The sequence below is a fragment of the Ctenopharyngodon idella genome, chromosome 1 (assembly GCF_019924925.1).
Source record: "Ctenopharyngodon idella isolate HZGC_01 chromosome 1, HZGC01, whole genome shotgun sequence".
NCBI classification, from domain to species: Eukaryota; Metazoa; Chordata; class Actinopteri; order Cypriniformes; family Xenocyprididae; genus Ctenopharyngodon; species Ctenopharyngodon idella.
Genome location: NC_067220.1, coordinates 41659724 through 41676386, shown reverse-complemented (window position 1 = coordinate 41676386; position 16663 = coordinate 41659724). Strand labels below are relative to the sequence as shown.

General features: G+C 37.5%; 2 protein-coding genes across 20 annotated transcripts in view; both read right to left on the bottom strand.

Annotated features, from left to right (window-relative positions):
* The window catches only part of LOC127520007 (NACHT, LRR and PYD domains-containing protein 12-like), a 125655-nt gene extending 116981 nt beyond the window's left edge, over nt 1-8674 (bottom strand). For 7 of the 19 annotated variants that reach the window (XM_051907829.1, XM_051907872.1, XM_051907819.1 and 4 more), the window contains exons 1-3: nt 8338-8669; nt 6119-6214; nt 2846-4642 (exon numbers count right to left, since the gene is read on the bottom strand). In XM_051907829.1, the coding sequence (XP_051763789.1) occupies nt 2846-4642; nt 6119-6183 (1862 nt within the window). In that variant the 5' untranslated portion in view covers nt 6184-6214; nt 8338-8669. Of the gene's footprint in view, nt 1-2845; nt 4643-6118; nt 6215-8337 lie in introns of all 19 variants that reach the window. The other 12 variants (XM_051907847.1, XM_051907806.1, XM_051907841.1 and 9 more) reach the window with 5 other exon arrangements.
* Nucleotides 8675-12093: 3419 nt separating this feature from the next.
* LOC127512257 (lysozyme S) lies at nt 12094-16137 on the bottom strand. The gene is made up of 4 exons (XM_051893001.1): nt 15976-16137; nt 14750-15025; nt 12438-12498; nt 12094-12145 (listed from the first exon to the last, which is right to left on the bottom strand). The coding sequence occupies exons 1-4, from the start codon at nt 16133-16135 to the stop codon at nt 12094-12096; spliced, it is 549 nt and encodes a 182-aa protein (XP_051748961.1). The 5' UTR covers nt 16136-16137.
* Between the last annotated feature and the right edge of the window lie 526 nt (nt 16138-16663).

Genomic DNA, 16663 nt, shown 5'->3' with positions numbered 1-16663 from the left:
CAATTCAGCTGTCACTTTACTTCGGCCCGAGGCTCTGTGCGGTCACACACTTGACACAGCCCTTGAGATGGTTCTGGTCAGACGTGCCATATAAGCCTATACATAACACAACAGCACTCTGGGATACCACACCCCAGTCCATCCCCCGGCGGTACTGGTACGGTCCAACCGCGAGCAGAAACAGGGAAATGGAAAATCAGAATAATTTTTTTTTAATGTCAGACTCGGACGCAACAACCCAAACCTGTAGAATCGAAAATTAAACAGAGACAATTTTCCATTTGTGAATTATTCAAAAGAAAAGGAAAATGAAAGTCTGAAGTCAATTTACATTTGGTTCATTTTGATGGTGCGAATTGAACAAAGAGCTGCAAAGCTTTACACGCACCTCCTCATTCTTAGTGCAACAACTTTTCATCTCTTTCTCATCAAACAGCCAGACTAACGAATGGCTCGACACAAACCATTGTGAAGCCCATATGTAGAGATTGAATATTCTCAACTCAACTATTTATAAAGCACTTTTAAAACCATTAGAATGGACCAAAGTGCTGTCCATAAATACTAAATAACTCTAATATTCATACAAACATAAAATAACAACAAAATATAACATCAAGAGTAATCATGCAACCAATCACTCACAATTCACTGACCTAATCAAAACCCGGAAGCTTGATAAATAAGTAGGTCTTCAAGTCCTTTTTAAAAATGTCCATGCTTGACGAGGATTTTATAGATAATGGTACCACATTCCAGAGTGCAGGAGCCGCAACAGAAAAAGTGCGGTATTCACTACGCCTCAGCCGAGACCGTGGGACGGTTAGGAGGAGCATAGTCTGAGAGGAGCGCAGATGACGTTGAGACTGGTAAGGGATTAACATGTCCTTTATATACTCAGGAGCCTGATCATGCAATGCTTTGTAGACAAACATTAACACCTTGTATTGTATTCTGTATTTTACATGTAACCAGTGAAGAGATATCAATACAGGCGTTATATGATCCCGTTTTCTGGTGTTTGTTAAGATTCTTGCTGCAGTGTTTTGGAGATACTGAAGACGAGCAACCAGGGATTCACTTATACTTGCATTACAATAATCCAACAATGTGGAAATAAAGGCATGCAAAACGGTCTCCAAGTCCATGTTTGAAAGGATAGGTTTCAGTTTAGACATTTTTCTTAACTGAAAGAAAGATGTTTTCACAATGCTGTTAACTTGCTGTTAAATTTCAGAATCAAAAATTACTCCAAGATTCTTTACATAACTATGCATATTGTTGGACAAAGGTCCATAGCTTTCAACTAGATCAATTCCAAGCTGTTTGTTCCCAAACATAATAAACTCAGTCTTATCCTCATTTAGTTGCAAAAATTTTTTTGCTAGCCATCTCTTTACCTCAGTCAAACACTTAAAAAAAATTAGCAAGAGATGTACAGCCATCACACTCCAAAGGAAAATACAATTGTACATCATCAGCATACAAGTGATAATTAATATTGTATTGCCTAAAAATTGACCCCAAGGGTAACATATATAATGAAAATAAAGTCAGACCAAGAATTGATCCTTGAGGAACCCCCAAGAGATATTCGCAGATGCAGAAACGTATTTTCCAATTTTAACAGAGCATGTCCTCTCATGCAGATAAGAGGAAAACCACTTAAGGGCTACACTTTTAATCCCAACATAATCTCTGAGGCGTTCTATTAAAATCACATGATCCAAAGTATCGAAGGCTGCACTTAAATCTAACATCAAGGCAACACATTTCCCGGAGTCAATACTTAACAAGATATCATTTGTAACCTTTAATAATGCTGATTCTGTACTATGTTTGGTCCTAAATCCAGACTGAAAAATATCCATTATGTTATTTCCAATCAAAAAGTCAACAAGTTGATTATGGACAACTTTCTCTAGGATCTTATTCATAAAAGGCAATTTAGAGATAGGCCTAAACAATTTTAAAATCCTGTGAAGGCACTAGGTGTGGAGGTAGTAATAACCCGGAACAAGAATGAAGGGGGCTGATAACAGAGTACATTTGCTGCAGAAGACAGATCAAACCTAATAGACATATGGTCCGTTTCTTCGACACAAATATTTTCTATCGTTATCTCCAACGAGAAAACCAAGTCAAGAGTATGCCCATGATTGTGTGTAGGTCCAGAAACACTTTGAAATAAAATAAAAGAATCTACTAAATGAAAAAATTCTTTGGCCATGGGTTTACCGGAACAACAGACATGAATATCAAATATTCAAGTTGTTTATTAATTTTAATTTAAAAATGAAAAATCAACCCGAATTCTTGTTTTTTCATTTTGTTTGAAAAAAAAAAAAAAAAAATGGACCCGTTTTTTTTTTTTTTTTCATTTTCCTTATTTCAAAATTAAATAAAAAACGAGTGATTGGAAGATACTCTGATTCACCTCAAACAGGTTCTTTAATTGGGTAAAGGTCATAAGTGGTTTAAACAAAATCCAAACAGCACAAACTGCAGATTTTGCATATGTAGCCTACAAAAGTTTTCAGACTGGAGAAGTTCACTATATCAGAAGAGAGTGTCATTGAAAGAGCGACAGATGAGTCCTCACAGACTTTCAAAACCCAAGCCTAAAAAAACTAGCATCTTCATCTCAAGTTCAGTTATTGTGGAAATGAAGAGTGTAACAAGTGTGTCTTTTGTTATAAAAAAAAAAAAAAAAAAAAAAAAAAAAATCAGGCCAAATTAATATTACTATAGGCAACAAAGAACAGAGAAGCACATCACTACAACACACACACACACACACACACACACACACACACACATATCTGATGATTGATCTCAGACTTACCCTGCTGATCTGGAGGCTTCAACTACAGGCAAGAGCTTCTGAAGTAATTCATCCGGTGAAGTGTGGTTTTGGTCATTTTCTCTGCTTATGTATTTACTCAAATAAAACCCATCCAAACACTCGGAGGTTAATAAAACAAAGACAACAGCCGACCACTGTGATGAGGACAATCTGGTGGTTAAAAGACTTCCAGATCTGAGACACTTCTGGATTTCATTTACGAGAGAATGATCACCCAGTTCATTTAAAGAGTGGAACAGATTGATGGATTTCTCTGGTGAGGGATTCATTCTTATCCTCATTTTAATGTATTTAATTGTTTTCTCTTTACTGTACGAAATGTTTCCAACATGTGTCAGAAGGGTTTTCAGGAGTGTCTGATTGGACTCCAGCGAGAGACCCAGAAGGAATCGGAGGAAAAGGTCCAGATGTCCATTCTTACTCTGCAGAGCCTCATCCACGGCTCTCTGATGCAGGTCAGATATTGTGTGACACGTGAACTCATGTGAATGTTTTGAGCTGAGGCTTTCATTGAGCACATCCCTCTTGTACAGCAGGAATGAAAGCAGCACATAAAGAGCTGCTAGATGCTCCTGAATGCTCAGATGAACAAAGCAGAAGACTTTCCCCTGATACAAGCCCAACTCCTCTCTGAAGATCTGAGTGCACAATCCTGAGTACACTGATGCTTCTGTCTCATCAATGCCACACTCTCTCAGGTCTTCCTCATAGAAGATCAGGTTTCCTTTCACAAGCTGCTGGAACGCCAGTTTCCCCAGTTTGAGGATCATGTCTTCATCCTTCACTTTTTTCTCATAGTCCTTCTCATGTTTGATGTTGGTCTGAATGATCAGGAAGTGTGTGTACATTTGAGTGAGAGTCTTGGGGATCTCTCCACTTTCTGCTTCACTCAACATCTTCTCTAGGACAGTGGCTGAGATCCAGCAGAACACTGGGATATGACACATGATGAAGAGGCGCCTTGATGACTTCAGGTGTGTGATGATTTTATCAGCCAGACTCTGATCACTGATTCTCTTCCTGAAGTATTCCTCCTTCTGAGGCTCACTGAAGCCTCGTACCTCTGTCACTCGATGGACACACTCAGATGGGACGAGGTCAGCTGCTGCGGGTCTGGAGGTGATCCAGATGAGAGCAGAGGGAAGCAGATTCCCCTCAATGAGGTTTGTAAGCAGCACATCCACTGAGGCTGATTCAGATATATTACACAATTTCACATTGAAGTTCAGAGACAAACGACACTCATCCAGACCATCAAAAACAAAGACAACTTTATATTCATCACTGAATGGTTTCATTTCTTTTGTTTCAGGGAAAAAGACGTGAAGAAGATCTGAAAGACTGAGTGTTTTGTCCTTCATCAAGTTGAGCTCTCTGAAAGGAAGTGGAAATATGAGCTGGACGTCCTGATTCTCTTTCCCTTCAGCCCAGTCCAGGATGAACTTCTGCACAGAGACTGTTTTTCCAATGCCAGCGACTCCCTTTGTCAGCACAGTTCTGATGGGTTTGTCTTGTCCAGGTAAAGGTCTGAAGATGTCAGAGCATTTGATCGGTGTGTCTTCTGTTGCTGCTCTGCTGGACTGAGTCTCAATCTGTCTCACCTCATGCTCATTATTGAGCTCTCCACAATCACTCTCTGTGATGTACAGCTCTGTGTAGATCTCATTCAGCAGTGTTGGGTTTCCCTGCTTTGCTGTTCCCTCATACAGATACTCAAACTTCTTCCTCAGATCTGATCTGAATGTCTTGAGGAATTTGGCATGTTGAGGGCCACTACTTTAAGATAAAAAGAAAGGTTAAATAAATCATATACAAACATTGTATCAGGATATTGTATTGCGTCAGGATCCTGCTATGTAAGGGTAGAGACACACCAAACCGAGACCAAAGAACTAGAACTAATGAAAGCAGAATGTGTTGTCCCCTCGTATCTGTGCTTGAACACACCGAAAGGACTACAGGCGCCTGTCAACTAGCATGCGTGTTCTGCGCCTGCGTGTAAAGTAGATAACTGTCTATTTAAGCAGATATATTCGTTTATATTCGTCTTTCAAAAAAAGACTGCAGGTATATAAACCATAAACAAAGCAGCACTTACTTACCGTTTTGAATATCAATCATGCTGATCATGTCCTTTATTCCACTCTGCTCATGTTATTATGAGAATATTCATGCAGTGGAATGCTCAGGTAAGATGGCATAAAATTAAAACAGCCTTCTTTCTGTGCCGTCATGACTTCTTTGCTTGCTTTCATCACTTTTGATCTTTTTCTTGTGCACTGACTTGTTTGCTAAATTGTAGGGCTCCCCTCGACTAAAGATTTTTCTAGTCGACTAGTAGTCCTTCATTTAAACTACTAGTCGACTAATTGCACGTTTATATTAATAAGCCATAAATCAAAATAATTCAATTATTTAGCCTTTAATTGCCTATATATAATACATAGCCTAATCAGCGCTCAAGCGCACATAAAGCTTGCCACAGCGCACCGGCAAACGTAATGATTATGAATGTGTCGTGAAAAAACAGAAGGAGACTCTCTAAACATTTAAATCATTTATTGATAAAGTTTTCTGTGTTTTCGGCTGCAGACATTAAGTCGACAATGCTGACTTGTCATCTCTGCATAGTGGATGCATCTACATGCTTTTTTCATATGGATTACATAATCTGAGAATATTTATTTTCCATTTTTTAAGTTTTTTAAATTAAATAAAGTGATTGCACCAGCGTCTCCATGTCATGCAGTAAGCGTGCTCTCCACACAAACACTTGGATATGCGCCTAATAATAGCGCACATTTATCTAGGTTAACATTAGAGCGAGTGGACTTGTAAAGTGATAAGCCATATTTGAGGTTGATGAATGATAGGCAAATGTTTGGATTTCCTGCCGTTAACGATATGTCCGTCACAGCCTGTGTGATTTTAAGCCTAATAAAATTTTGGTCAACCAAACCCCTTTTAGTTGACTAACCGGTTATTCGACTATTAGCGGGCTGTCCTACTAAACTGAACAGCCAATCAGAATTCTCTTTCTGCCCAACGGCATCCGACTAGAGCCAACAGTGCAGAACACACTGAAAAAACTTAGTCGGTCGACACTCAAAAACAGCCCAATGTTGCCCGATGGCCGACTGTTGGTTTGGTGTGTCCTGGCCTTTTGTCTCTTTGGATAAATGTGTCTGTCAAATAAATAAATGTAAATATAAATATAAACATGTATAATCAAGTGTTTAGTAAAGCACTCACCTAAACCCAGGATCAGTGTGTCCACTAATGTTACTTGGAGGATCCATTGACTGGTCACTCTTCATGGACACACAGCTGGATTCTGGAGGATTAGGTCTGTGCAGTGAAGTTGAACACAAGTGAATGTAAATCACACTCTTAAATTCATGACTTTTTTAATGAACTGATTCAGGTGACTGAATTATTCCATTAAAGGGTTAGTTCACCCAAAAATGAAAATTCTGTCATTTATCACTCACCTTCATGTCGTTCCAGCACCCGTAAGACCTTCGTTCATCTTCAGAACACAAATTAAGATATTTTTTAAGAGTTTTTTTTTAATTTTATTTCCCATAGAAAGCAATGAAAATACCACATTTAAGGTCAGAAAAGTAGTGCTCTACATCAGAACGCTTACTCTGTAGTACCACTGTAGTCACATGGACTATTTGACGATGTCTTTACTACTTCTCTGGGCCCTGAATGTGGTAATTACGTTGCTTTCAGTGGAGGATAAAATAACCTCTCAGATTTCATCAAAATATCTTAATTTGTGTTCTGCAGATGAACGAAGGTCTTACGGGTTTGGAACAACATGAGGGTGAGTAATTAATGACAGAAATTTCATTTTTGGGGGAACTAACCCTTTAATATTTATTATGCTGTTGGAGACTTTACAGCAAGTGCACACCCACACATGTGAGCTGTTAATTAAAGGGGTAATGACATAAGAAATCAAATTTGATCATCGATAAAAAAGTATTCATATAATCAAGCTGTAAAAATACTTCGTTTGAATCCGAGATGGCACGTGACGTCACAGGGGCACAATCATTAGGCTTGTTCGAGATGTATCGGTGCTGCGCACCCCCCAAGTGCACGCCACTGGCTGAAGCTGTCAATAACACAGCGTGAGTTTATTTGGACTGACACTTGCCAAAACTGCCGTTATAATGAATGACACTGTTACAATATCACTACACAACAAATTCCTTAATCTCAACAGCTGTAATAGTAAAACGTAGTAAAAGTATCCGAGAGGGTTCCACATGTAATACCTATTTAAAATGCAAATATGTCAGCCAATCACAGCAGTGGGCGTTTACACTGAAGTCAGACACGCCCCTTAAAACAAAGCGTTCAAATCAGAGGGCTAAAATCAGGGTAGAAAAATGCCTTTTATTTCTAAATTATGACATTTTATGGTGCAAAAATAATACTAACATTATAAGTGCACCTCAGGAAACATTATAAAATAATAAAAACATCTACTTCATGACCCCTTTAAGATCTATTAATATGTCTGAAATCCATTACATATACAGTCACTTTAGTCACTTTTGCTTACTTTAGTTTTTAACAGCATTAATTAACAATTTTCCTAATTTCAACACAGATGGACTGAACTGAAACAAAACATGAAGGAAATTTAGAATATTTATGCTAAATTAATTACCACTAGTCATTCTCAGGAAATCACAAAATGGATTCATGTGCATGAAAAATCATATTGTAACGAATGGAGGAAATGATGAGACTCACTTAACAGCTTAGTCTTCTTTTATTAAGATGAGCACCTGTTTGGCCGATGCTCCTGCCACACAGACAGAGAACAAACTTCTGGAACCTTTTCCCCAGAACCCCGCCCACACAACACCACGCAGGCTATTCTTTCAGGAGAACCTCCCACCCCTTAAAGCCCCACACAAGCTGAACCATAACACAGGAAAGAACACATGCACTTAGATTTATCCGAACAGAACATAAAACACTCTTTAGACTTGCTACAATATTTTACCAACTTTTAATTTTTAACCTAAAAGACCAAACCCTACATATGAGGATAAATAAGGTTCTGTTGGTCTCAAACAGCTTCAATGTGCCTCTGTAAAACCACATAATTATATTAATAATCCAAGACTTTCAATACCTTCCAGCTATTTACATGGCAACGTTTTGAAGATAAATGTAATAACAAAAATAGCGAATATCATAACATTGCACCACATTACTTACAGTCAGTATTCCTGTACTTTGTGCCAAAAAAAAAATTGAAAGACAAATCTATTAGAGAAAACCAACTCTTTGAATCTTCTGTATATGATGTCAGGAGCTAAATATTCGAATACAAAAATTAAACTAAAATATATTTCACAGCATAACAATCTTAAACATTGTTTGTTATTTCTATACCCGGCGCCAATTTAAGCGATAACTTGAACTGTGTCTGTAACACTCACCTCAGTGGAAATGTGTCTGTGGACACTGATGTTCCGTCAAGAAAATTTACATGAAGGAAACTCTTTGATTCTATTGGCGAGATGTTTCTGTTTTCTTAAATGGCAACAGGCCGATGGATTTTATTTTCACTTTAACTCTGCTACATCCCAATTCGCATAGTATCCGTCATAAATGAGAACTAGCACTCCAAATACACCCAGATGGTTTATTTTTTCTGTTAGAATCCGAAGTGCAGATCCGTGTCTCGAGCAGTGTTGACAACTCATTTTCAGGGGAAGCTGCTAAAAGAGGCGGGTCCATTTGTTGCGAAAAGTTAGGCTTGTTTGAGACGCGCCTAGCCTCGCCTGAAATGTAGGCGAGAGCAGGCGGCTGCAGTGAGGGGAGGAGTGAAACAAGCACAGGCAAGACGGACAGTTCTCTGTTCTCGTAGTGGATCAGACACCTACGAGATCAGAGACGGATATCGCGGGATTCACACTCGTGCACTGTGTTGCTGATAAACTGGATGTAATTTAAGTTCTGTTGCTTTTATATGAAAATAAACATAATGAACAATATACCCAAAGTACTTGTTATTTATTTCCATTCGAAGAATATGTGTATCAATCATTTTTATTTTAATTACAGACATGTTTTTATATATTTTTATAAATATGATAACAATCATAACCCACAGAGAGATTGCACTGTCAGAGACTTAAGGAATATTCACACATAATTTATACACATAAAATCATGATATTAGAGTTTTAATATAAAAAAAAAAATCACGTGATTTTGGCGCTCCGAACAGCTGATTCATTATGCTCCGAAGCAGTGTTTTGAAATCGGCCATCACTAAATAATTCGTTATTTAGTTTTTTTGGCGCACCAAAAATATTCCCGTCGCTTTATAATATTAATATTGAACCACTGTACTCACATGAACTGATTTAAATATGTTTTTAGCACCTTTATGGGTCTTGTGAGATGAAATGTCATTGCTGCCTATGCAGGCCTCACTGAGCCATCGGATTTCAACAAAAATACCTTAATTTGTGTTCCGAAGATTAACGAAGGTCTTACGGGTCTGGAACGGCATGAGCGTGAGTAATAAATGACAGAATTTTCATTTTTGGGTGAACTAACCCTTTAAGCTGTGTCGTCAGCAAGTCCCATCGTGCTTTTGATCAGCGCAGTCGGTGGAGAGCAACTGCGCTCGACTGCAGAATCCGATGAGGCCGCCTCGCCGTCGCAAGACTTTTTTGACACACGTCGGCATGACATCAGAGCAAGGCGGCCCACCCTCGGACACATTTCTAACCGGCATGCATCTCGCGGTGATCACCGGTGATCGTTTCTGCACAGAATTTGCTCATCTCAAACAGAGATTGTATATAATGGGGAGATAAGAGGGTCGATCTACCATTGGAGAAAGCGTAACAGCTAACTTAATCACGTGCGGCTCCTCTCAGCCTATCGTGTAATGGCAGTGACATCAGACGCAACGTTCCCTGGTCTGCCTTCTCTTAAAAAAAATAAATTTTTATCAAGCTAAAATCAACATATAGTTCCCAACGAAAGTATTGTTTAGTGTAAAACATGCTGAAGATTAGCAAACAGCTAACCCAGGGGCGGGGCGTTAGCATTAGCCGTTACGCTTTTTTGGCTAAAGGTTGCAGGCTTGCCTTCCAGTGGCTTTGTCTCAAACAAGCCTAATGTTAAATGACGTTGTGATGTCATTCCACGATGACGTCATCGCGCAACCATGACGCAAAACTGCGTTATTGCGTAGAATACGCATGAAAAATAGAATTCGAAATATGTTTATTTAGATTTGTTCATAAAAAATAACAAGAACATATTTTTTATTTGTAAAAGTAATATGAACATCTTTATGATCAGATATTTTTATTTTTAAATACAACATTGAATTATTGAACACGCGCAACACAATTTTGTACAGTTATCATATTATAAGCATTATAAGCAGTGTTATGGTAATTAGTTAGCTACACTCTAAGAAAAGTTAATAAAATAGGGCACAATATACTGTGTTAATATGAAGGAATTATCCGTATTAATTTTTCACAGGTGTTTTACATGTTTTAAATCACGCATTGCATTTTGTGTTTTAGGGTTACACAGGGTTACAACCTAACAGATGGCAGAAAATTACCCGTACCTTTTCTGTTTTTCTACAATTTTTTTCTTACAGTTTACCAAACTGAACAACAATTAGGTACAAGCGTAATAATAACATGCTGTATCATAAATGAACAATTATTATTGAACAATTATGATTATCAACTTAATTCACATATGATGTGTGTGCTGTTAGGCATCTTTCTTCAGCTCTCTCCAGGCTGATGCGCTGCTTGGCTGTTCAATGCTTTCCTCTTTTTGTGTAATTTAAATGAAAATGTGCCTTTTTTTTATTGTTTGAGTCACTTTTCAAAAGTTGCTAAATTTGTTGTTAGGTGCTTTTTGAAAAAATTGCTAGGATAGTCTGAAAAGTTGCTAAATCTGGCAACAAAATTGCTAATTTGGCAACACTGGATCTCTAGAAGGGTGTGGCTGCAGCAGGAGATCTCCAGGTCTGCAGGTATAACTATAGACCTATAAAATACATAGACACCTTATTAGCCCAATCCTTTTCTATGATTCCTTTGATTTTCATTCATTTGAATGGATATAAATGCATTTACTTCAGTTGTATAACTATGGTGTATACTGACAGTAAATCTGTTAAATGTTTATAGACATGCAATAAAACACATTTTCAAGTTGCCAGACACATTAAATATAATGCTGTCCATATAAAATTCACTATATTATAAATGTTCTATAAATACATTTATTGTTGTGGTATTTTGTTGGTGTTTGGTGTTTGGTGTTTTTATCCCAGTACTAAAAAATCAAGGTTGGCATTTATTTCAGCGCCACAATCCACTCGTTAACAAACACACCGTCTAGTGAATGTTCTTTATACTTAACATATTGCCCACTAAATACTGCCTAACAGGAAGAGAAAAAATTAGTCTGTAAAAATATCTTAAAGCCCCCCATGGTGAAAATCAAGCTTTTAATGTTGTTTATATGTCTATGTGGTGTTTTTAGTATGCTTTAAGACAAACCATGCGCAAATTCATCAGTCAGCACCATTGCTGAGTATTTTGAACCATCAATCCATCATTTCACTAAACCATCCACCAACTCTCTTACACTCCTTCTCAAAACAAAGCCTGTTTTATATTTTCCATCTGATTTGGATTGTCCACCACAGACATGGAAATGTTTGACTCAGTTTTCACTACATCAGACCACAGAGACACACAGGAATGAATTAAATTCATGAGCACAACACTGCGTTTCAAAAGGCTTTAATGACTCGTACAGAATAAGATTTGTTGTCTAAACTAAGTATATAAATGTAGAAGTAAAGCAGGGCATGTCAAAGTTCAGGATTCAGATCAGGAGGTCTAAAACTCAAGGTTGTGGACAGTCAGCGAAGTAAACAGAGGCCTTTGCATTGACACACTCTGGCTGGTAGATCAACGAGATCCTGTCAAAGGAAAGTGCCAAATATTATGCTTTGAAAGAACCAAGACTGAATGATTTTTAGAAAAGGAATTATCCATAGTGGCTATTGTAGAGACCTCTATATCAGTTTAACATTCTTCCATGCAAACACAGTAAATGTATTAATGTTTTCCATTAATTGCTGTATTGAATTGGTTGTTGTATATTAAACATGAGTTTTAGGTTTCATTCACTTACATTTTATGGATGTGTTTAGCAGTTTCGGGGTCAGGAATCACTGCAGTCCTGTTAAAGTCAGATGAACACAGTTTCAGGACACTTGCACTCAACTGCCTTACGAGGATTCACTAATAAAATCATTTCTATGTGGAATAAATGTTAACACGATATTCTATATAAACAAAATTAATAATAATTCAAACGTCTACAAACACATTACAAGAATAATGTATATTTTATTGTATTATAGCTTAGCTAATTTACTACACTAGAAATTAAGATTCACTGCGAAAATACCTTCATACTGTAATAGCATTTTCTGTAATTTGTGTACTATTGTGTGTACAATTTTACTCACATTTTATTTATAAGGACCTGGACACAGGCCACATCATCACTGATGTCATCGTCAAACAGCTCTGAAAAAGAAAAAAAATCACATTAATATAAACCTGTTCACACACACACACACACACACTTCTAGATTATATATATAGACCTATATATATCTCTTCTGCTCATGAAGTAATTCTGTGAAATATTATTTAAAATACATATTTCTATATTTTAAAATGTAATCTATTCCTGTGATCAAAGCTGAATTTTCAGCATCATTACTCCAGTCTTTAGTATCACCTGATTTGCTTCTCAAAAAACATTTCTTATTATTATAAATGTTGAAAATAGTTGTGCTGCTTCATACTATTGTGGAAACCGTGATCATTCCCCATTTCCTCATTGGATTCTTTGTAGAGCTTTTTGTTTGTTTGTTTCAAATAGAGATCACGATTCTCCTACGAGTCTGAACAGACAGACTACACAAAAAACATAATTTACAAGAGGTTCTGACAAAATGTTAAAGCTGCAGTCTGTAATGTTTTTTTGAGTTCAAAATTTACAAAAATTACATAATGAGCGAGTACATCATGAATCCATTTTCCAAACCGTGTTTTTGTCTTATCCTGAATCACTACGGTACACCTATAATAAGTGTTTATTTTCGGACTATCATGGGTCGGGTCGGCACCGCTGTGGAGTAAAAGTACCTGCGTGACTCGTCATAGACATAAACAGAGAGAAGTAGCTCCGGCTACAATGTTCTTCCACAAGACGGATTCAGTTCTGTTTATTAACTGCTGGAGCGCCGAAAGTTACGGACTGCAGCTTTAATTGCTGTAGTTTTTATTTAAAACGTTTAATTAATAGGGATGAATTGTTTAAAAAAATGGTTTGAATGAATGATTCAATGACTCACCCATAAATAGGCCTACTTCACTTGTTTTATTACTGGATGAATTGCATTTGTCATTGAATCATTCATTCATGAGATTCGTTCAGAAACAAATACGCTTTTTAACAGTCACTTAACAGTCTCCACCTACTGGTGTAACGATGTAATCGACACAAGCGTTAAAGCTACTTTCAAAAGGTGATTTGCTCTATTTTGATGGCTTCCGCTGACATTAGTGTTTATATCCAAACTATAAACTTTTATCCCAGTACTTCTGTGATAATTTGAATATTCGAAAATAATGATACTGTGTGGTTGAAAAGAAAGCGTGAAGCTGTTTAATACCGAATCATGACAACTACTCTCTCTGGATCAGCAGCAGCGCAAACACAGATCTTAATGTTTTGGTGTGATTTTGTCAAATGTTTAAATCTGGTCGAATCATTGCCATTGGGAATGAGATTTTTTTAACGATTAATCATGCAGCTCCAATTCTTTAATGAATAAAAAGTTCAAAAGAAAAGCATTTATTTTAAAGCCCCCCTGTGGTGAAAATAAAGTTTTTAATGTTGTTTATATGTCTATCTGGTGTTTTTAACATGCTTTAAGACAAACCATGTGCAAATTCATCAGTCAACACCATTGCTGAGTATTTTCTCTTTAAAACGGCAGTGAACCAAAGACAGTCTCAAACCCGCTGTGTTTCTGATGTCACAGACTACCTTGTAACCAATCATGTCAACGTGCCGGCGGGCTTTAGCATAACATTAACTCTGACTGCGCAAGGGAGTCTCAAAAGAAGGTTATCTTGGTATATTTTTCTGTTGATATGAAAAATCGGGTAGATTTAGCAATATGGCAGGTGTTTGATGCATATTACGATGTTATGATGAACTATATATACCTTTCTCCACTGACGTTCTGAGTTGTTCAAAGCTTTTCTAAGGATACTGATTGTTAGAAGGCAGCTGTCCGACTCATGAATCTGAACATGATTTGTGTAATATTAGCAACACATTTTTAGCTGTTTGATAATGTTGCCAAGCAAAACGCTAATCATATTAATTATCATTATGTGTCTGACGTTATAAAAAGTTATACCATTGTGAGCGTTTACCTCAGTAAGTTGACCGAGTGGATCTCTTGAGCTTGTGTGAGTAAGTGGAGGCGGGGCTAATTATCATATTCATAGATCCGCGTATAATAAATGAGGCAAGGGTGTAGAGTTACATTTAAGCTATTTTAAGGCACTAAGAATTTTTTTTCACAGGAAAAAACGTTTAAATATGTAATTTTGGTCACTAAAGATGAGTTTTAAGGGATAAAATTATTGACTACAGGGGAACTTTAAATATAGATCTTTTGTAACATAATAAATGTCTTTACTGTGAATTTTGATAAATGTAAAGCATCCGTGTTGAATAAAAGCGAGTACTCACTGTCGCAGGTCAGTCCGCAGAGGTTCAGTGAATGACGTCGAGTGGAGTTGCACACCACATGGTCACTGAGCTGGAACAAGCCGTACAGGGTCCAGAACTCATTTTTGTCCTCGCCACTTTCCAAGTGGGGTTTAGGGGTGACTTTAGCGGAGGGGCGGCCTTTCTTGGCAGACCTGCCCTTGCGAGAACCTTGACTTTCATGTGGCTTTTCTGGCTCAATGATCATCTTAATGGCGCTGGTATTGAAGTTAGAGGTCAGCTGGACATGACACACGACTGTAAAGAGAGTTTCTGTTAAGGCCCGTTCACACCAAGAACGATAAATGTTAACGACCAACGCACATTGTTCTGTTTATTCTAAGTGCGCACTGCAATTATGTCGCCTGATGCTTTAAATGCTCAAGCTCTTTAAAGCAGGATGGATTCTGTTTGGCTGTTAGTGCTTTTATTGTTCTTGAGCTGAAAAAAACAAAAACAAAAATTGTCCTGAAAGTGCTTCCATTGATACACTTAAAAATAAAGGTTCCAAAAGAGGGTTTTTGAAGTGATGCCATAGAAGAACCATTTTTGGTTCCCCAAAGAACTTTTTACTTAACGGTTCTTTAAAGAACCAGTGTGAAGAACATTTTTATAATCTAAAGAACCTTTTTCCACTATAAAGAACCTTTTGTCCAATGGAAAGGTTCCATGGATGTTCTTCATGAAACCATAGATGCCAACAGAAAACCTTTATTTTTAGACTCTGCTCTTAAAAATAATGGTTCTCTATTGGCATCTATGATTTCATGAAGAACATCCATAGAGTCTTTACATTGCACAAAAGGTTCTAGATAGTGGAAAGATGTTCTTTAGATTATAAAAATGTTCTTCACACTGGTTCTTTAAAGAACCGTTAAGTAAATGGTTCTTTGGGGAACCAAAATAGTTCTGGCAAAACCCCCTTTTGGAACCTTTACTTTTTAAAACTTTATCTTTATCATTATCGTTCTAGTTATCATCCATGGTGTGAATGGGCTGTGGAGCCTGCATGAAAGGTCATTTTTTAAGAATATCACCGCGACTCTTTTCCATGTAAGTGACTAAAAATGACAAAAAAAATCAATATATGCTCACCTGCAAATATTATTAACAATATAAACAGTATTAACTATATTAATATACATTGAAACATCAGTGTTCAGTATCTCAAGTCAGATATTGAGCTCTGGATGTAGATGGAGACTCACTCTGCGCCAGGAGGTCGGTCGTATTCGGAGGCAGTGTAAGGCTTGTTTGAAGCTGCTGCTTCAGCCCACATTTAGTCAGAATCACACTGTCACTCAAGCCGGCCGCCAGGAATAAAATGACCATAACTGCCAACATCTTCATGTCTGGATAGATTCTCATGATCTCTGTGTGTTTCTCTTATCGGGAGTCGTTGCAAGTAGAGGATGAGCCGAATGTGTAGATATAGACCCACCTGTTCCCCTGAGAGGGACCGTCTATTACACCTTAAATGCGTCAGTGGCTTAGGGTTGTGTGTCAGTGTGTAGGCGTTTTTATGCCACTTTATGTTTGGTTTCAGTGCATAGATTCAAGCTCTATAAATAAAGAAATTAAGACAATGAAATTTTGTGCAAACAGTAACATCTAAAAAAGTGTTTTTGTCTCAGAAGGGATCAGATGTCATGTACAGGTTATGTGACACCTCTAAACTACAGCATACAAAGATCTGGACAGACTGACTGGTACACGAGACAATGCTGGGAGGGGAACCGAGTTTGTCACGTAGGAAACATTAGAGGTCTTCATGGGTCCACTTTGATATGAAAACCCAAGCAGAATGATGGAAGTGTAACCCATTCGTCGGATTTAACATTGGAAAAGAAAAGGGGGAAAATATCTACTAAGGTCTGAGCTCACCAAATATGTGTA